At 36.3% G+C, this 22,372-nt stretch overlaps 1 protein-coding gene and 1 pseudogene across 1 annotated transcript in view; both read left to right on the top strand.

The window, feature by feature from the left end:
* AP3B1 (adaptor related protein complex 3 subunit beta 1) overlaps positions 1 to 22,372 on the top strand; it is a 277,730-nt gene that overhangs the window by 139,001 nt on the left and 116,357 nt on the right. The window contains exon 15 of the mRNA XM_007129837.4: positions 10,254 to 10,430. Coding sequence (XP_007129899.2) covers positions 10,254 to 10,430 — 177 coding nt within the window. The remainder of the gene's footprint in view (positions 1 to 10,253; positions 10,431 to 22,372) is intronic.
* Positions 263 to 2,534, top strand: LOC102976324 (52 kDa repressor of the inhibitor of the protein kinase-like; annotated as a pseudogene).

Here is a 22,372-nt window from a genome sequence, read left to right as displayed (position 1 = left end):
GGAAGATCCCACATACCGTGGAGCGGCTGGGCCCGTGAGCCATGGCCGCTGAGCCTGCGCGTCCGGAGCCTGTGCTCCGCAACGGGAGAGGCCACAGCAGTGAGAGGCCCGCGTACCGCAAAAAAAAAAAAAAAAAAAAGGTAGTAAGGTGTCCCCCACCTCCCGGCACACCGGCCTGTCTCCCGTCCCCAGCCCCGACAGGCGGGCGGGCTGCCTGAGGAACGGGGAGGGGAGGGCTGGGCCGGTCGGCGGGCGGACGACAATGCGGAACTTCTGCACAGCCCCCAGATGCACGCGGAAGAGCACGCAGTCGGACCTGGCCTTTTTCAGGTTCCCGCGGGATCCAGCCAGATGCCAGAAGTTAGTGGAGAATTGTAGGAGAGCCGACTTAGAAGTTAAAGCTCCTGATAATTTAACGTTACCGATTGTGTGCCAAACACTTTGAGACTTATATGATCCGTAGAACTAGTCCTTATAGGGCAGTTCTTTGAGATAATGCAATACCAACAATATTTGATCTTACCAACCATTTGAATAATCCACACAGACACAGAAAAAACGAATAAAAGAATTGAGTGAAGATGAAATCAGGACACTGAAACAGAAGAAAATTGATGAAACTTCTGAACAGGAACCGAAACATAAGGAAATAAACAACAGCAATGCTCAGGACCCCAGTGCAGAAGAAGGGGGTGGAGAGCAGGATGAAGACATTTTAAACCTTTAACCCTTGAAGAGAAGGAAAACAAAGAATACTTAAAATCTTTATTTGAAATTTTAGTTCTTATGGGGAAACAGAACATACCTCTGGATGGACATGAAGCTGATGAAATCCCAGAAGGTCTCTTTATTCCTGATAACCTTCAAGCACTGCTGGAGTGCCGGATCAGTTCTGGTGAAGAGGTTCTGAGAAAGCGCTTTGAGACAATGGCAGTTAACACATTGTTCTGTTCGAAAACACAGCAGAAACAGATGCTAGAGATCTGTGAGAGCTGCATTCATTCGGGAAGAAACTCTCAGGGAAGTGAGACTCTCACTTCTTTTCCATCGTCACTGATGATGTGGTGGACATAGCAGGGGAAGATCACCTGCCTGTGTTGGTGAGGTTTGTTGACGAAGCTCACAACCTGAGAGAGGAATTTGTGGGCTTCCTGCCTTATGAAGCCTATGCAGAAATTTTGGCTGTGAAATTTCACACTACGATAACTGAGAAGTGGGGATTAAACATGGAGTACTGTCGTGGCCAGGCTTACATTGTGTCCAGTGGATTTTCTTCCAAAGTGAAAGTTGTTGCTTCTAGACTTTTAGAGAAATATCCCCAAGCTATCTACACACTCTGCTCTTCCTGTGCCTTAAATACGTGGTTGGCAAAATCAGTGCCTGTTACGGGAGTATCTGTCACATTAGGAACAATTGAGGAAGTTTGTTCTTTTTTCCATCAATCACCACAACTTGACAATGTAATTTCTGTCCTCTTTCAGAACAGTGAAGAAAGGGGCAAAGAACTGAAGGAAATTTGCTATTCTCAGTGGACAGGCAGGCATGATGCATTTGGAATCTTAGTGGACCTCCTACAAGCACTTGTTTTGTGTTTAGATGGTATAATTAGTGACACAAATGTTAGATGGAATAACGGTATAGCTGGCCAAGCATTTGTACTCTGTAGTGTGGTAACAGATTTTGATTTCATCGTTACCATTGTTCTTAAAAACGTTCTATCTTTTACAAGAGCCTTTGGGAAAAATCTTCAGGGGCAAATCTCTGATGCCTTCTTTGCAGCTAGTAGTTTGACTGCAGTGCTGCATTCACTAAATGAGTGATGGAAAATATCGAAGTTTATCATGAATTTTAGTTTGAGGAAGCCACAAATTTGGCAACCAAGCTTGATATTCAGATGAAACTCCCAGGGAAATTTCGCAGAGCTCAGCACAGTAACCTGAAATCTCAGCTAACCTCTGCAAGTTACTATAAAGAAACTCTTAAGTGTTCCAACAGTGGAACACATTATTCAGGAACTGAAAGATATATTCTCAGAACAGCACCTCAAAACTCTTAAATGCTTATCTCTGGTACCCTCTGTCATGGGACAGCTCAAATTCAATACATCAGAGGAGCATCATGCTGACATGTACAGAAGTGACTTACCTAATCCTGACACGCTCTCTGCTGAGCTGCATTGTTGGAGAATCAAGTGGAAACACAGAGGGAAACATATAGAACTTCCATCCACTATTTATGAAGCCCTTCATCTGCCAGACATCAAGTTTTTCCCTAATGTTTATACATTGCTGAAGGTCCTATGTATTCTTCCTGTGACGAAGGTTGAGAATGAATGCTATGAAAATGGGCGAAATCATCTCAAAGCATACCTGAGGAACACTTTGACAGACCAAAGTTCAAGTAACTTGGCTTTGCTTAACATAAATTTTCATATAAAACACGATTTGGATTTAATGGTGGATACATATATCAAACTCTATACAAGTAAGTCAGAGCTTCTTACAGATAATTCAGAAACCATTGAAGATACCTAAGAGACTTTTAAAATAGGCTTTCTCTTATATTTGATATTTGAAAAAATCTGTCGGAAATTTGAAAATATCTTACAGAAAAGTTGTAAGGTGTATGTAGGCCACTTAATCACTGAATATCTTGATCTGTAGGCCTCCCATTGAGTACATTAGTCATTGATAATCTGCCTGTTTAAATGGCCCGTTTGAACTCCCATGCTTTGGAGACCTAACTGTTCTTCCAGAAGATAGCATTGAAAGTACCACGTTACACTCTGTGTGATCTCTGCTAATGGCACTTTGGAATTGTATTAGTTAAGTCATTTTAAACATAACATTTATCGCTGTGGATCCAGTTGTCAGGGATTGAGTTATCATTTCTTTGAAGAAATAAATTTTGAGGAGGTATGGGAGGAAGGAATACATTTTATAAAACGTTACAATGAAGCTCATGACTGACCTTTGAATGGTAGGAGTTTTAAGTATGCTGTTAAAAATCCATAAGGGACAGTTAAGAAAATTATCAGACTGTAAGAGAAATGTGTGAGCTCGCCAAACAAGAATTTCAGTGTAAATTTTGTCTTTATCAAATGAAGTTAAAGGAACAGGTTATAGTTAAAGTTTGAATGGAAGAGCCTGCCATTGTTGTTCCACATCTGGTTGTTGCTGTTTACATTCCTTTATTGAGCCTATATCCTCATAAGCTTTTTGAACACTTCTGTTTCATGGTCAAGACAGGATCAGAGGCCATGGATACTGACAACTGATTTGTTTGTTTTCTTGTTTTTTTTCCAAGACTGTATCTACTGCCTCATCTTGATTTACAAGCAAAACCTAGAAAAACTACAAAAATGTTTTGTAGTTTATCTAGGAATAATACAGAAAATATTGTTGTTATCTTTGGTGAAGAAAATCAATTTTGTATAGTTTATTTCAACCTAAATAAAATGTGAATTTTGTTTAAAAAAATAGTAAGGTGAAAATAGCTTATCTTGGGGTGAAAACAGTAAGTTTTGATAGGGAAAATAGTTAATTCCTTGTTTATAAAGAATGATGGAGAAATGTGTGTCTGGTTATGAGAAAGAAATAGGAATGTGGAGTTCTGTATTCCCCATCATCTTGTGCAAAATTTAGTTAAAACTTATGCTTTTAAGCTTGTTCTGCTCTTGTTAGAAAGGAAGAGGCAAAAGGAAGGGAGTGTTAAGGCTTTCAGGTGAATGCAGCTGCTTATACATGAAACCTGTGGCAGTATATAAGACCCATATCAAGCAAACCATAGACTTCCTTGGAAGAAGAATTTGTTGAATTTGTTGTATTTGATTATGTCCCTGTGTGGGGCTCAGGAAAATGTTTGATTGCATCGACTTTCTCTACGCCAGTTGTTGGAATATTAGCCAAGTACATACTTTCTTACAAATCTGTATAGCAAAGCTTGTTTTTCTGTTTTTGTCAGATAGAAAATAACTATTAGTGGAATACAAAATATGGTGGGAATTCCAAATTCACAAAAGGAAAAAAAGAAAACCAAAATGTAAAGTAAATAATAAATTTAAAAAAATTAAAATGGAAGAGTTAAAATCAAGAAGTAAGATGAAAGAGTAAAAATCAAATATATCCTACTCTGAATATGAATGGATTGCATTCTCTCATTAGAAGACAGACTTTCAAATTGGAATGAAAAACAAAAGCCAGATAGAGGCCATTTATAATTAAAACACCATAATCAAAGTGATAAAGGTTGAAAATAAGAAAGTAGGGAAAGAGACATTAAGTGAATATCAACAAGAATTTAAAATTAATTAAAGGCTTTTAACAGGATAAAATGGAACATTATAAAATGAGAAAAAAGGCCCAATTTACCAAGAAATGAAGAAACATAAACCTATGTGCACAAAAAATATGGCAACCAAATAAATATGTAAATGAAAAATCTATTGGAAATGCAAGGAGAAATAGATAAAATACAGTTTTGGTGGGTGACTTTAATATGCTTGTCTCGAATTAGATACACCTCATAGATTTTTAAGTAAGATGTAGATGTAAGGACATAGAGAAATTAAATAACAGGATCAATACTTGATATAGTAAATATAGCTAAAATCTTATATCTCTTGAACAGATAATACCCACTTTTATGGATGTATCCATAGAACATTTACAAAAAATCATTTACTTAGACATAAAGTAAACCTAAAGCTTTTATATTTTTTAACCTTAAGCAATAACATAAGAATTAAATATTTTAAAATGGTACCAGAGCAGTTGTGAAGCAAGAAATACACTTTTAAATTAAAGTTTAAAGAAAAAAATACAGGCTTCCCAAAAAGCACAGAAAAAGAAAATACTTTTTTTCAAAGTGTGTGGGGCATGGCTAAAGCTGTAACTGTCACCATTTTTAAAGTAAAGAGACCAAACATAAAAGAATTTGATATTTGTCCTGAGGCATTTGAAAAATAACAGTGAAAGAAAGCATAGAAACCTAAGAGGGATCAGAGATGATTGTGTAAAATACCAAATAAAGACAGTTGAAATTGATAAATACATCTTAAATGTGGTCCTTTGGAAAGATAATAAAGTAGAAAATCCCTCCTGATTCTGATAAGGTGGAGAGAAAGCAAAAGTAGACAAATTGGGACTGTGATATAGAAGAGATTAAAATAATTATAAGAAAAACTACATGCAATTCTATAGCAAAAAAACCCGAACTTTTGGAGAGTGAAAAGGTGATGAGTTTTTACCGTTAACATACCTCAGGAAGCTGAAGTGCTTGAAGTGGCACAAGGAAGAAAGAAGCAAGATGGTTTGTGATGCACAACCCTAAAAATGGCCAGGGATTGGCGGCACAAGTTACTCCAGAAGAATGTGGTGAGGGGTGTAGCCAACAACAGCTTCAAATCAGAAGTGAATCCCCAGAATCTCTGCTCCAGTCAAGAGACCTATTCACACAAGAATGGCCATGTGGAAAAGAAAGTGAGCTTTATTAATCTGACCAAGCACTTGAGGACCTTTAAATGTGGGCACGTGATTCTAACATTAAGCCTCAGAGCCTTAAATGAGACCTCTTTCTTACTGAATCTCTGCCTATTTGACCTAAATCCTAGACCTCCTGGATTTTAGAAAGAGCCAATCTGACCAGTGTCAGAGGACAAGAGGACACTATTGAGCATGTTTTCCCTCAGTACCTAAGCCACTTTATCAGGACGAAATCCTGGGCTCATGTACCCTCTGGGAGGAGGAGGAACCAAGGTGACCACCTTACTTATCCATAAAACCAGAGGTAAAAGGAAGTGGGAAAATGCCCCATGTGCATAAGTGTGGGAATAGGCAAGAAGATGGCCTAGATCTGCCCTGAAAAAAAAAGGCTCGCTCTGGGGAAGCTGCAGGAGGCCTTAAGGGAGCCGTTGCACAGTGTGGCAAAAGAATAGGTGCAAAGGAATAAACTTTCATTTGATTAACGAGTAAATGAAACTCATTGGTGTGAAATTGTTTGTCTCCATGATATATGTGATCAGTCAGGAACCAGAACCAGTCTTCTTGCCTTGCTGGCCAGTATTCTTCCTAGAATACAGCGCACTCATTGTCTCTTCCAAGTGCCCATGGCGAACTCTGGATCTAGACTTGGAGTTCCAGTCCTAGTTGCATCACTGACAAGCTGTGAGATGTTGGGCAAGTTTCTTATTTCCTTTGTGCCCCAGTTTCCTCATATGTCAAGTGGGGATAATGGTAGAGTCTACTTTATAGGGCTTTTGTGATAACTGACTGAGAAAACAGGTAAGGTACTTTAAAACAATGCCGTTAAAACATGGTGGGAGCTCATTAGATGTTAGCTATGTAATTTTTTAAAAAAGAGAACACAGATTTTATTGTATTCAAGACTTTGATTCCATTTCTTATTTAGTAAGTGGCATAGTTGAAAATCTGAAAACTAAAATTTAAATTAATTCTATATTTAAAATTCATTTATATTGAATAATTTATGTTGATAGGGCAGTCAACTGTCCTGATTGTGAATATTTTATCCTTTGGAGTATCCTTCATTTGTAGTAAATACTGCTTTGGGAGCAAAGTTCTTCCAGAATAAAATGCACACTACCTGAGGATTGTTCTAAGAGGATTTCACATTATCTTTAATGGGACAGGTGAGGGTTTCACATTATAAAAGAAGAGTTGAAAGATGTTATTTGGTAGACTACTGAGCGATACTCAAGTAGCGCCTTATGTACTCCATACCCAGGTACCTCATGAGCGCCTGCCATTTCACAAGTTAACTATACTTGCCCTGCCATCCCCACTTAATCCACACTCAGGTTTTCATGCTTATTGAGTCCACATGCAGAATATTGGGTCTGATGTGCTGTTTGCATGCAGTTTGTTTAGATGTCTACTGATTTTGCCTTTGACAAATTTAAATAAATAAAATCGATGTTTTTGCAGGATTTACTTTACACTGTTGCATTGTGCAGTGAGCTGGTATTGTAACACAATAGCTTTTAAATTGAACTGCTTACAGAGTGATCTGTAAAATCTTTCTAGATGTCTTTCTGTAACTGTTGTGGTCAGCTAGGAAACATTATTTGTTTTTGCAGGCAAGTTAATGGGCTAAAAGGCAGTGGAAACTGCCTTCAGGTAGAAGGTTTAAAAAGTGCACTTAACCACTTGCTCAGGGCATTTAGAATAAAGAATCAGGCAAAGTCATTTACAATCCAGTTTGTCTTCAAAAATGTTGGGAAAAAAAAAGGTTCATAATGAAAGTATTGTATGCATACATGTGTGTTATTAGTTTGGCCTTAGTTCCATGTTCCTATTTGTTCTGTTTGAAAAGACCATGGAGGACAAAAAGTGACTAATTTTCTTACTTGCTCTTTTTTCAGTTGCTTCAAATCTTTGAAAATAGTGGCCATGGATTCATAGTATCAGTGGCGTACAAATAAGAGTCTTATAACTTAATTGGGAGAGAAAGGCAGGGCTGAAATTTGAAAATCTTATTCTGATTCCAGCCACATGCACAAAAACATTGGGTTTGTCAGTTTTCTAAGCTTTTTAATGTCATCATGGAAAGATTGGTATTAGTATATTTGTAGTGATATTATTTCCTGTTGTGAAGAAGTTTTCTATGTTTGTGTGTGTGTGTGTGTGTTTTATTTATTTGGTTGTGTGTGTCAGGTCTTAGTTGCGGCAGGCGGGCTCCTTAGTTGCGGCTTGTGAGCTTCTTAGTTGCAGCAGGCAGGCTCCTTAGTTGCCGTTTTCTATGTTTTTAAAATAGAAATTTTATTACTTAGTTCTAGACTCTCTGAATATGATCCTGGCCCCGCCCCCCACCTAGAGATTTTCATTGTGAGCCTTAGAACTTACTGATTTTTAATTTTTTAAAGAGTTATATTTTAAATGTATGCATTATTAATGTTTAGAGTATTTAAATATTATTATTTTAATCTTGATATATTAATGAATAGGAATATAAACAATCTCTTAGACCTTTTTGGGGTTGTCTTTTTAATTGCAAAGAAGTAAATAAATAAATAAGTGTGTAACCAGAGGAAAATTACTTAAAGTGGGGTAATAGATGTGCTATGTCATAGAATTCTAATTTTCATACTAGTAATATATAATAAAATATTTGAGAAAAATAAATCTAGCATAACTGAAATCTGAAGTTACCCATATATTCTTATTTAGACATACCTTTCATTATGGCAGGCAACTTGAATTGCTTCGTACTGGAAAATTTAACGTACTACTCAATTATTATTGTTCTTTAGCCCAATTTAAAATAATAAATTGGGAGTAAAGTCTTAATGCAGTGTAACCTTCGGAACATTAGAAATAGCCTCTTTCTTTCCAGAAATCAGTATGCAGTAAGGATATCAGTGTTATCATACTACGTGAATAGATCTGTAATAGCATTTAGTATTTTACTCAATACTTATACTTAGTACTTACCCTTATTGTATAAGTATACTGATTTATTCTCTCTTACTAAACTTATTCCAATATTAATTTAAAGATGATACTGTTATCACATTATTTGAAAATGTATACTTGACTTTAAAGTTTTCTGATGACCTCATTCTCCTTCTGGTGAAAGACTTAGCGGTGTCTTAATAATTTTATGTTATTTCTTGAAATGGGTGTTTTGAAGGAATCCAAGGTGGTATATATATTTTTAAAAAAATTTTTATTTATTTATTTATTTAGTTTTGGCTGTGTTGGGTCTTTGTTTCTGTGCGAGGGCCTTCTCTAGTTGCGGCGAGCAGGGGCCACTCTTCATCGCGGTGCGTGGGCCTCTCACTGTCGCGGCCTCTCTTGTTGCGGAGCACAAGTTCCAGACACACAGGCTCAGTAGTGTGGCTCACAGGCCTAGTTGCTCGGCGGCATGTGGGACCTTCCCAGACCAGGGCTCGAACACGTGTCCTCTGCATTGGCAGGCAGATTCTCAACCACTGCGCCACCAGGGAAACCCCAAGGTGGTATATATTGTGATAAAATTCTAGCTGTGCAAAGGTCCTCATTCTCACTTTCTTCCTTAACAGTCGTACTGTGTACAGCTGTGAAACTGTAATGAAAACATTAGGGCTTTATTTGAGGAATTAGAAAAGGACTTCATAAAGAGTCTTATCTCTTCTTGTGATGCTACCTCTTAATGATAGCCATTGGCTTTTTCATTTATTATTAAAAGCAAATTTTCTATACTAGGTGAAAATGTTCACAGAAACTAATTTACATACCCCTTCAAATTCTTTTTGAAGGATATTGAAAGGGGGAGGATACAAATAAACAAATAGTAATAAAACTAATTTGCATGCTCTAAATAAAATGTTGGTCTTAATGGTGCTGGTGGAAGGTTTCCAATTTGTAACAAAGCATTTATTTTTAAGAAACAAATTATATGGAAATGTAGTTTATTGAAAATATATATAATGCCAAAATGCAGTATTGGACAGATTTATCTTATTCCTATTTCTATTGTTGATGACCCAATAATAGACCAGCATTCATGATTTTATAAGCAGGCCTTGATGATTTTGTCAGTTTTATTTATTTCCAGTGCTGCAGATATAGGTACATAGAGGACAATAACAGTTTTGATTTGGAATCATAATCTTTAATGGGTCTATTCCTTTTTCTATATTGTCCATGGATTCTCAAAACGTGGTTTGCAGACTGCCTGTCTCCGGGTTCATCTGTAATGCTTCATGAAGCATGGATTCCTGGACCCCATCACAGAATTACTGTCTTAGAACTGTTACCAAAACCCTACAGTTTTAGTCATAACCCTAGATGATTTTTATAGGCATCAAGGTTTGTGAACCAATGCCCTAGAGCAGAGGTCGGCGGACTTTTTCTGTAAACTGCTAGATAAGTAAATATTTTCAGCCTTACGGTCTTTGTTGCAACTACTCTTCTGCTATTATAGCACAGAAGCAGCAACAATGATAAATAAATGGGCATGGCCAGACAGATTCAGCCCAAGAATTGGTGGATCACTGTTAGAATCAAGATTCTAGACCAGTGGTTTTTCCTTTATGAATCTTTTCTTAAGCATTATCTCTGAAATCAGTTTTAATCAGAATTTCTGGTAACTGAAGAAAATTCATAATTACAGAAGGACTTCCTGGATATACATTAAATGAATTATTAGATGATAAAACCTTTATAATATTTAAAGCCTTTTCTATGTTAATATTAAGGAGAGTATGATTATATTATTTGTAATATTTGTATATAATCTGCTTCTAATATTAGGTTCCTGTGGCTAGAGCAAGTATTCTTTGGCTAATTGGAGAAAACTGTGAACGAGTTCCTAAAATTGCCCCTGATGTTTTGAGGAAGACAGCTAAAAGCTTCACTGGTGAAGATGATCTGGTAAAGCTGCAGATTTTAAATCTTGGAGCAAAACTGTATTTAACCAACTCCAAACAGGTAAGAGACTAATCCTTAGTCTACCTATGTGAAATCTACTTTCCTCTTTGCTCTGATACATTAGTCTGTCCGTTCAACAATTACCGGGTGCCTATTTCTTTTAAGGTTTTACTTTAGATGGTAGTGGTATAAAGAGATGAAATTCTGGTCTAGTAGAGGAGAAAAACATAAAAAAATGAAATAGTATGTGGTAAGTGGTGTAATAGAAGTATTGTGATACAGTGGAACTCCAGAGGAGAAAGTTATTGAAAGTCTGAAATAGAAGGAGAGAGGTCAAAGTTTCATAAAGGATAAGACTCTTGACTAAGGGCTTGTAAGGATTAGTTTACCATACAGAATAAGGAAAGAGGAGAGCAGGGGGTCAGAGTCATGAAACAGCTTGGTGCTTTCAGGAAACTTAAAGATGAGTTTGGAAAGGTAGGCAAGGGCACGACTTGGAGTGGCAAGTGGGACTTTGTCCCCCATGTGAAGGGAAAACCGTTCAATATTTTTTAATAGTGGTGTAATTGACCAGATTTGCAGTTTAGAATATTCATTTTTTAAATCAGTTGACTTTGAGGAACTGTTGGTAAGAGGAATAGCCTCTGTGTATAAAATACATAGAATCACCACTATATACTGGGGTTGGCCAAAAAGTTCATTTGGGTTTTTCTGTAAGATGTTGCAGAAATACCTGAACAAACTTTTTGGCCAACCCAATATAAAATAGGGTCTTTCTCATTCTTCTTCCTTTGTCTGAATAGCTCTTCTCTACAGGTGGAGGCATTAATCTGGTCAGTGAGACTGAAAAAGGATTCTTGCTCATTTGCAGCTAGGACTCTTCGTAGGCTTTACGCTCTGTGTCCTGTCTCTGTTTCTCCTTAATTTTTCTGACTGGGACTCTTAATTAGCCTCTGTGATTTCCCCCCCTCTATTTCCCTCTCTCTATCTCTGTTCTTGTCCCCCTCCTTCTCTAAAACTCTCTCTACCTGGGTATCTCTTTGATAGCCTTCACACACGCACGTACCCCATCTACCGCAGTCTAATGTCTTTGTCTTTCTCTCCCTCTTCCATCAGTGTTTGTGTCTCCTTTTTTGTATCTGCTGTGTATCTCTCTGTATGTGTCTCCCTCTCATTCTGCCTTCTCTCCCTACCCATAGATCACATTCTTTCTTTAGTAACCTGATATTGGCCATTCACAGTTCTCAGGTTGACTCCTCAAATTCATATATTCATTCATATACTTTCGGATTGTCTTCATCCCTAATTGTGATGTGAGTTGTATTATTATAGCTTTTGCTGATTGGTGTACCAAACTTGTGAGCAAATAATTGCAAATATTTTGAGCATATTTCTATGATTTAGATTTTATCTTTACATTTTAAGTCAGTCTTTGAAAGGAATTAATCATTTCCAAGTGCCATGTAGATTAATTCATGCAATGAGTTATTTTTTAAAAACTGAGTAAAAGAGAGGAAACCTATGTTTGCTGTTGAGTTGCTTGTTTATTGATAAAAACACTGTTTTAGACTGACACTCACTGTTCTTACTAAATTCATGTAGTACTGTGAATGTCAACATAACACCTAGAATATTATTATTGTTATGACTATCATAACAATGATTTGGCTACTCTAAGTGAGCTTATAGATTATCATAAAAGGAAAGTAATACAAATTAGTATGTTAATCAAGACTGATGTAGATATGTCTTACAAAACTAAATGAAGGTTCTTTCCTTGGCTCTCTTCTTTGTAGCTGTAAATAACCAATAATGGAATGTAGTACTGTGTGTTCAGAAATTGTAGAGTGTATTCCATATCTTTTTATTAAGTGAATCTGAAGATAACATAGATTGCACTCAGCTATTTTTTTTCTTGAATTCAGTTTTGGAACTCAGCTTCTGAAGTGTTGTATTGTGTATTTTAGAATGATACTTCAGGATAACCACGTGGACTTGACCACCAGCTGGTGAAAACATAGTTATGTTTAAGAAAAAACAACTCATTGTTTTTAACTGATTAAATATAAAAATAGATGGACAAAGGTGTCCTGTAGAGTTGTGTTCTGTTCTCTAGTTTCTCATTTCTCAAGAAAAGGAGTTTGAGAGAATTCATAAATGAAAATTAACATCAAAGGATGATTTTTTTAAGTACCATCAGCTTGACTGGGTTTTTAAGTTGTATGATTCATAATCCATTGGATATGAGATGAGACTAAAATGATTGCTTTCACCTAAATGTAAAACAGTTATTTTCTATATGTGTTTATTTTAACCATCTTTAACACTGAACTAGGAAGACCAGGCCACAGAGTTCAGGGACTGGTTTGCCATGAAGTCCCAACATTTATTTGTAGGTCTGTTTTCCCTGTGGCCTAGATCTCTCAGTGAGCATTTTCAGATTTTTTATTGAAATATTTAGTTTTAGGAGATGGCTACATTGATTTTTATAAGATTTGGCACATTGTGTTCATTTGTATGCCTAAGGAATAATTGAATAATAAGCTTCTTTAATATCGCAAATGTTTTTACCTGGTGTAAAGAAGAATTTGAAACGTAGTTAACAGTTTGCTGTTGGTATGATTGAGCAAACTCCTACTGGACAACTATAAACTCAGGAAAAATACAAAAAGTAAACAACTGCCTGAAGTCTCAAAAGAGTAAATAAAAGTGGGAGGATTCTGAAGGGAAACGGACACTTGAAAGAAGAGAGTGGCACAGAGTGAATTTCCCCATTTTTATGGCTCTTATCCTGAGTTCAGGCTACAGTTGGCACTGTACCCAGAAGCTGAAACCCCAGAAGGAAACCCAGAGTCCTTCTGGCCTGAGGAAGTAGAGGACAGAGTTTAAGAAAACTACTCGGAATTCCCTGGCGGTCCAGTGGTTAGGACTCCGCTCTTTCTCTGCTGAGGGCCCGGGTTCAATCCCTGGTCGGGGAACTAAGATCCCACAAGCCGCTTGGTGAGGCCAAAAAAAAAAAAAAAAAAAACGAAACTACTACCAAAGATATTGAAAAGTTAAGGAAGAATTCTAGAAAGGAGAGAGCCAGTGTGGGGAGCCTCAAAATCTGTGAATACTTTTGCTCAGGTCTCTGGCTGACACCTGAACCACACATATGCATGGTGGATTCAGAACAGCACAGTTAATAATAATGGAACTGAACTGGAATTTGAACAGCACTGAAACAGGCAAAGTTTGTACTTTGAACCCAACCTAGAGTATAGCAACATCCAGGGTCTCTACAATATAACATTCATAATATCTAAGATAAATCCAAAATTACTCAACATAAGAACTAGAACAGGGAATTATTGTTCAACAGGTATAGAATTTTAATTTGTGAAGATATAAAAATTTCTGGAGATTAATGGTGGTAATGGTTGCATAACACTGAACTACACACTTAAAAATGGTTGCAGTGGTAAATTTTATGTTTATTTTTACCGCAATAATGAAGAAGACCAGGAAAATTTGATTAGTTTAAAAACAAACAAACAAAAAAACAAAAACCAGAAACCAACTTCTAGATGACCCAGATGTGGAAGTTTGCAGGCAAAATTTTGAAGCAGCTTTTGTAAATGGTTGATGACATAGAGGAAAATGTATTCACAATAAATGAAAAGATAACTCTAAGCAGAGAAATAAAAACTATAAACAATAATAAAATGGAAGTTGTAGAACTAAAAATTACGGTACCCAAAAAATCAACATTTTGTCTATCTTTAGCATTTCATATTCTTTGATATTTTAATTTTTTTCAGTATGGAGATATAAAGCTGTTCATATAGTTTTTTTAAAACTCTGTTGCCTTATGATTAAGACTCTGTAGATGAACTTCTTCTGTAAGCTTCTTTAATTTTCTGACTTTGAGCCCTTTCAGATGGAAGTTTAGAAAGCAGTTTAACTGTATGTGATGCCTGCCATAGAACTATTTAATGTCAATTACTGGGAGGCAGGTGGTGATTCGGAGTACAGGCTCTAATGTTAGACTGTCTGATTTCAAATCATGTTTTGCCACTTACTAGCTACATGATTTTAGACAGATTATACAATACAACCTACCTAATCTAATTTCTAATCTGTAAAGTGGAAGTTATAATCATATAGTCAGTTATTCATAATGCAACATATATGTTCCTAAAAATCATTGTGCTTTACAGAAACGCACAATAACAACCACAGGGATTATTGCAAAAGTGAAATCAGAGGCACAACACTCAAAAAATTCATTGGTGACACATAAAAAGAAAAAAAAAAGAACAGTAAAAACAAGAGAATAGTTTTACACATGTTAAATGGTTAAGAAATACATAAGGGGCTTCCCTGGTGCCACAGTGGTTGCGAGTCCGCCTGCCGAAGCGGGGGACGTGGGTTCGTGCCCCGGTCCGGGAGGATCCCACGTGCCTCAGAGAGGCTGGGCCCATGAGCCATGGCCACTGGGCCTGCGCGTCCGTAGCCTGTGCTCTGCGACGGGAGAGGCCACAACAGTGAGAGGCCGGCGTACCGCAAAAAAAGAAAAAAAAAAAAAAATTATTAAAGTGAAAGCTCGTGTCATCTTAACTTTGTTTTGTTTTCTACATAATTTAAGAGACTAATGCATTCTAAAATAATTATTGGTGTATAGTTTGGGACATAGACTGTATAAAGGTGTAATTCTGTGATGTCAACACCTACACCCAAGCAATCGCTGATCTTTTTTCTTTTATACTTCCATCTTTCCTAGAAATTACAAATAAATGAAATTGTACATTATATAGTCTTCTCTAACTGGTTTCTTCCTCTCAGCATGATTTTCTTTTTAGGTTTATGCATGTACATGCATGTATCAGTACTGCATTTCTTTTTATTGCTAAATAGTATTCCATCGTATAGCTATACCACATTTATTTTTCTACTCACCACTTGATGCACATTATTCTACCAGGTGTGTGGTGGTGTAGCACTGTGATTTTAGTTTAAATAAAGAAATACATAAATACTACAATGAATCTAGCTTTTTACTTTTAGAAAGACCTGACTTGTAGAAACAGGTGTTTTAAAGGTTGTACTTATGAGTTATGGCGTGGAAGGAGGGTTAATTTGAATATGGATGGAAAGTTGTACTGCCAAATGTAGCTAAATGTAGCCCATAATACATGTGGTGATCTGAGATAGATGTTTGAGGTGGATATGTTTCTTTATTCCTGCACAGCCCAGTTCAGCTGGGTGCAGCTTTCTGCCTTTACCTGTTTTTTCTTACTGATGTAATCATGCCAGAGCAAACACAAAATTTACATTGTGCCCAAATTGGCCCTGCTGTGTCAACTGAATTAGAGCAAATCCTGCTTTTTCATAAACCTAGTTTATGCTGTTAACCAACTGCTAGATTTTTCTTAGAGAATATGATTATTTACAGTCAGAGAAGTAGTCTAGTTTTTGAGAATCTCTATGCTCGTTTTAAAAAAGCACTCCATTTGGGTTTATCAACCTGAGAAAAGGGTGCTGAAATTCCTCTTTTGTTGTTTATGAAGAAAAAAATTGTTTGATATGAATATCAAGAGTAAAAGCACTGGTAGAATACTCTCACAAGTAGAGTAAATTCACTGTTATATGGGGGGAAAAGTTGAACAACATTGAAACCAGTTGAAGTTGCTAAAACTCTTCAGCTCTTAAGACATGGTATAAAAAATTTAGCATGACTTCCTTGAAATAGTCTACTGAGGTCTGAGACAGAAAGCTAAGATTTGATTAAACTGATTAATAGCAATCAAAAATTAATGAGTAAAGGGTACATCTGTTTCTAAACTTTCTCTAATAGTGTATCATCTTTTAAATGTAGTGATAAGTAACATAAGTTAATGTTTTATTTAGCTTATGTTTTTATTTTTAAATATAAAATATTGCAAACCTATAGAAAAGTACAAAATAACATAAATACATATACAGGCATACCTCACTTTATAGTGCTTTACAAATACTGTGTTTTTTACAGACTGAAGGTTTGTGGTGACCCTGTATCGAGCAAGTCTGCTGGCACCATTTTTCCAACAGCATTTGCTCACTTCATGTTTCTCTGTCACATTTTGGTAATTCTTGCAATATTTTCAAACTTCTTCTTTATTACTATATTCTGATCTGTGATCAGTGGTCTTTGATTCTACTACTAAGATTCACTGAAGGCTCAGATGATAGTTAGCATTTTTTAGCAATAAAGGATTCTTTTTGTTGTTGCTGTTGTTTTGTTTTTTATTTTTTTATGTTAGTGAATTTTTAAAAATTGGAGTATAGTTGATTTACAATTTTGTGTTAGTCTCTGATGTACAGCAAAGTGATTGAGATATTTATATATACATATATATTCATTTTCAGATTATTTTCCATTATAGGTTATTACAAGATGTTGAATGTAGTTTTGTGTGCTACGTACAGTAGGACCTTGTTGTTTATCTATTTCATATATAGTAGTTTGTATCGACTAATCCCTATCTCCTAATTTATCCCCCCCCACTCCCCACCCTTTCCTCCTCCTTTGGTAAACATAAGTTTGTTTTTAAGTCTGTGAGTCTCTTTCTGTTCATTTGTACTATTTTTTAGATTCCACCTATGAGTGATATCATATGATATTTGTCTTTCTCTGTCCGGTTTATTTCACTTAGTATGATAATCTCTAGGTCCATCCATGTTGCTGCAAAAGGCATTATTTCATTCTTTTTTATGGCTGAGTAATATTCCATTGTATATGTACACCACATCTTCTTTATCCATTCATCTGTCGATGGACACTCAGGTTGCTTTCATGTCTTGGCTATTGTAAATAGTGCTACAGTGAACACTTGGGTACATGTATCTTTTCCAATTATGGTTTTCTCCGGATATATGCCCAGGAGTGGGATTGCTGGATCATATGGTAACTCTATTTTTAGTTTGTTTATTTTTTTTGCGGTACGCGGGCCTCTCACTGTTGTGGCCTCTCCCGTTGCGGAGCACAGGCTCCGGACGCACAGGCTCAGCGGCCATGGCTCACGGGCCCAGCCACTCCGCGGCATGTGGGATCTTCCCAGACCAGGGCACGAACCCATGTCCCCTGCATCGGCAGGTGGAGTCTCAACCACTGCGCCACCAGGGAAGCCCTATTTTTAGTTTTCTTAAGGAACCTCCATACTGTTCTCCATAGTGGCTACACCAATTTACATTCCCACCAACAGTGTAGGGGGGTTCCTTTTTCTTCCTCTCCAGCATTTGTACATTGTTTTTTTAGACATACTGCTGTTGCACACTTAAGAGACTACGGTATAGTAAACATAGCTTTTATATGTACTGGGAAACCAACATGTTTGTGTCACTCACTTTATTGAGGTGACCTGGAACCAGACCCGCAATATCTCCAAGGTATCCTATATATGTACCACTAAGATTAAGCCAGTGCGTTTGCCATAATTTTTTTTAAAGGGATGTAACAGGTAGAGCTAAGATCTCAAGTTCCTGTTCACACTTTTCTTACTTCCCCATTGATAACCACTATCATATTATTGGTGTGTTTTAATCATACATGTTTTGTATTGTTGTTACGTAAGTATGTATCCATAAACAACCTATTTTTTGTTTTGTGTGTTTTCAAATTTTGCATAAGTAGTATGCTACTTTATGTATACTTTCACAATTAAACTATTTTTACTTAATGTTTTTTTTAAAATATTGAGGTATGTAGCTATAGTTCATTTATTTTAATTACTGTCTCATTTTCTTTGAGACAGTTACATTTTTTTTTTCTGCTGTTCAAGAAGAAAGTGCTTCATGGAGTATCCTTAGTACTTATATTTTCTTTATATCACTTCAGGTTCACTTTTTGATTCTTAGTGAGAAATTTTATAAATCACAGTGATATTTTGGAGATCCTTCCTGAAGTTTTCTCTTGCCCTGTGATTCAGTCTTTGGAGAAATCTAGCCCCACTCCCAGCCCCTTTAATACAACTTAACAAAAAGGGCTCAGGTTCTATGCGGTGACATTTATACCCTTTCTTGGATATATTTTCTTGTCAAGTAAATATAACATATAAAGGAAAAACTTACTCATGTTGACAAAAATGTGTATACTGTTAAATTTTTAAAAATCTGTTGCTTTTCTATACACTAACAACAAACTACAAGAAAGAGAAATTAAGGAAACAGTCCCATTTACCATTACATCAAAAAGGATAAAATACCTGGGAATAAACCTATCTAAGGAGATAGACCTGTACTTGGAAAACTATAAGACACTGATGAAAGAAATTGAAGACGACACAAACAAATGGAAAGATATACCATGTTCTTAGATTGAAAGAATTACTATTGTTAAAATGACCATACTACCCAAGGCAATCTACAAATTCAATGCAATCCTTATCAAACTACCAATGGCATTTTTTACGGAACTAGAACAAGTAATTTCAGAATTTGTATGAAAACACAAAAGACCCCAAATAGCCAAAACAATCTTGGGAAAGAACAGAGCTGGAGGAATCATGCTCCTTGACTTCAGACAATACTACAAAGCTACAGTAATCAAAACAGTATGGTTTTATCACAAAAACAGACACATAGATCAATGAACACAATAGAGAGCCCAGAAATAAACCCACACACTTTGGTTAATTAATCTATGACAGAAGAGGCAAGAATATACAGTGGAGAAAAGGCAGTCTCTTCAATAAGTGGCTCTGGGAAAACTAGACAGCTACATGTAAAACAATGCAATTAGAACCTTCTCTAACATCATATACAAAAATAAACTCAAATGGATTAAAGACCTAAATGTAAAACCGGATACTATAAAACTCCTAGAGGAAAACACAGAACACTCTTTGACGTAAATCACAGCAATATTTTTTTGGATCCATCTCCTAAAGCAAAGGAAACAAAAGCAAAAATAAACAAATTGGACCTAATTAAACTTAAAAGCTTTTGCACAGCAAAGGAAACCACCAACAAAATGAAAAGACAACCCGCTGAATGGGAGAAGATATTTGCAAATGATATGATCGATAAGGGGTTAATATCCAACATATATAAACAGCTCATACAGCTCAACATCAAAAAAACAAATAACTTGTTTGGAAAATGGGCAGAACTGAATAGACATTTTTCCAAATAGGAAATGTAGATGGCCAGAAAGCACATGAAAAGTTACTCAACGTTGCTAATCGTTAGGGAAATGCAAATCAAAACCACAGTGAGATATTACCTCACACCTGTTAGAATGGCTGTCATCAAAAAGCACACAAATAACAAATGTTGGTGAGGATGTGGTGAAAAGGGAATCCTTGTACACTGTTGGTGGGAGTGTAAATTGATGCAGCCACTGTGGAAAACAGTATGGAGATTTCTCAAAAAAATAGAAATAGAACTACCATATTCAGAAAGATACATGCATCCCAATGTTCATAGCAACATTATTTACAATTGCCAGGCTATGGAAGCAACCTAATTGTTAATCAACAGATGAGGGATAGCCTCATCCACCAGAGGGCAGACAGCAGAAGCAAGAAGACCTACAATCCTGCAGCCTGTGGAACAAAAACCACATTCACAGAAAGATAGACAAGATGAAAAGGCAGAGGGCTATGTACCAGATGAAGGAACAAGGTAAAACCCCAGAAAAACAACTAAATGAAGTGGAGATAAGCAACCTTCCAGAAAAAGAATTCAGAATAATGATAGTGAAGATGATCCAGGACCTCGGAAAAAGAATGGAGGCAAAGATCGAGAAGATGCAAGAATCATTTAACAAAGACCTAGAAGAATTAAAGAACAATCAACAGATGAATGGATAAACAAGATGTGAGATATATATATATATATATATATATGTAAAATATAGGGTTGGCCAAAAAGTTCATTTGGGTTTTTCCGTAAGATCTTACGAAAAGCCATAAAAAAATAATAAAAATTTTGCCATTTGCAACAATGTGGATGGACTTGGAGGGCACTATGCTAAGTGAAATAAGTCACACAGAGAAAGACAAATACTGTAAGATATCACTTACATGTGGAATCTAAAAAATACAACAAACTAGTGAATAAAACAAAAAAGAAGCAGCCTCACAGATACAAACTGGTGGTTTCCAATGGGGAGAGGGAAGGGGGGATGGGCAGTATAGCGGTGAGAAAGGGTTGTTATGAGATTATCTGAAATCATGTGTGAAACTTTTGAAAATTGTAAAGCACTATAGAATTTAAAGAATCTTGCATTCAGTAAAATTTTTTTAATTAAAAACATTTAAAGAATCCTGCCTAGTCATGAAGTGATGAAATTGATTAGATAGAACACTAGTACTGCTTAGATTTGCTTCTGGTCTATGTTAAGAATTTTATGTAGTTCTCCTTCCTTTACCAAATGCATTTGCCAGTATCCTTCTGTTTAAAAATTACAACTATGTGGAACCAATTTTCAATGCTGAACTCTGTACACTTTTTATATTCCTTAAACTGATATATATCTAAGCTGATTTTAGGACTATATATATATATTTTTGATAGGACTATATTTTAAGAGACGTTTTTTATTATTTTGTGCTGACCTACATAATATTTAAAGAAGGCTATTGTTTGAGCAAATATTTACCAGTTTATTACTTGTCAGACTATTTAGGTAAAAATATGATGCCCATATTTTGATAAGTTTTTTTTAAGTAATGATTTCTTAATAATTATATGGCATTCCCCCAAATTCATTTTTCCTATGTCACAGTGACTTACAGTTAATCCAAAGAGAAAGTAATTGGTGTAAATAGTGTCTGGATGGCATTGACCATTAGTTGGTACCAGAAATGATTCCTTAAATCTAAGCAGGAAAATAATAATAAGACAAAAATTTAATACATAGCTATATATAAGCTATTGAGTATTTGTTATTTATGGTACATTTTGTTATTCTCTTTGCTTGTCTTGTATAATTTTATGAATAAAATCCATTTAATTTTACTATTAAACATCCCATCTGGGTTTTTTTGTTGTCGTTCTTTGTTTTTTTTCTGGCTGCGTTGGGTCTTTGTTGCTGCACGCGGGCTTTCTCTAGTTGTAGCGAGCAGGGGCTACTCTTCATTGTGGTGCGCGGGTTTCTCATTGCAGTGGCTTGTCTTGTTGAGGAGCATGGGCTCTAGGCATGCGGGCTTCAGTAGTTGCAGCACGCAGGCTTCAGTCGCTGTGGCTCGCGGGCTCTAGGGCGCAAAGGCTTCAGTAGTTGTGGCACACAGGCTTACTTGCTCTGCAGCATGTGGGATCTTCCTGGACCAGGGATCGAACCCGTGTCCCCTGCATTGGCAGGCAGATTCTTAACCACTGCACCACCAGGGAAGTCCCTCCATGTTGTATTTCTAACCTCTGCCATGGTTTTGTCTAGTGACCTGTAAGATACAAGTGCAGTGAACAGAAATTTCATTTTAAAATGTGAAACATTTAAATTGGAAAGACTTTGACTTTCTTTTCCCAGCCTTTTTGAGATGCAACATGACTAACCTCTCCCTTTTAGAGCAGCATATAGGATGTGTGCTGATAAAATGAAGTGTGCCCTGACGAGGCAGGTATGAAAAGCGAAGTCCTTCACTTTTCCAGTGGTGGTGACATAAGTGTTTAAGTGTTTTATCTGATGGTAACTTGATGACACAACAGGCAGGTTGTGTCATGGCCTGTGCAAAGCATGAAGCTCCCAGCTGTCAGTGGATGGAGTAAGAGGAAAACATGGGAAGTTAGAGGTTGGTTGTGGATGAAATATGTGCAGGAGATAGACAGAACAATCTTGCTATAGGCCATTAAAGAGAGTGGTCAGAGCACTCTCACTACAGTAGTTTTGTCATTTATTGTGTACTGTAAATCTCAAAACCTATTTATTATTTGCCAGTTATTGTTTTATTTTGTTATAAATCCAGCAGCAATAAATTCTTAAAACTTGAAGTGTACATTTAATGAATGAAGAACTGAATTTTTGTGTATCATTATTTTATTTT

The sequence above is a fragment of the Physeter macrocephalus genome, chromosome 8 (assembly GCF_002837175.3).
Source record: "Physeter macrocephalus isolate SW-GA chromosome 8, ASM283717v5, whole genome shotgun sequence".
NCBI classification, from domain to species: domain Eukaryota; kingdom Metazoa; phylum Chordata; class Mammalia; order Artiodactyla; family Physeteridae; genus Physeter; species Physeter macrocephalus.
Note: the sequence above shows the minus strand (reverse complement) of the source record. Positions and strands in the feature narration are given on the sequence as shown.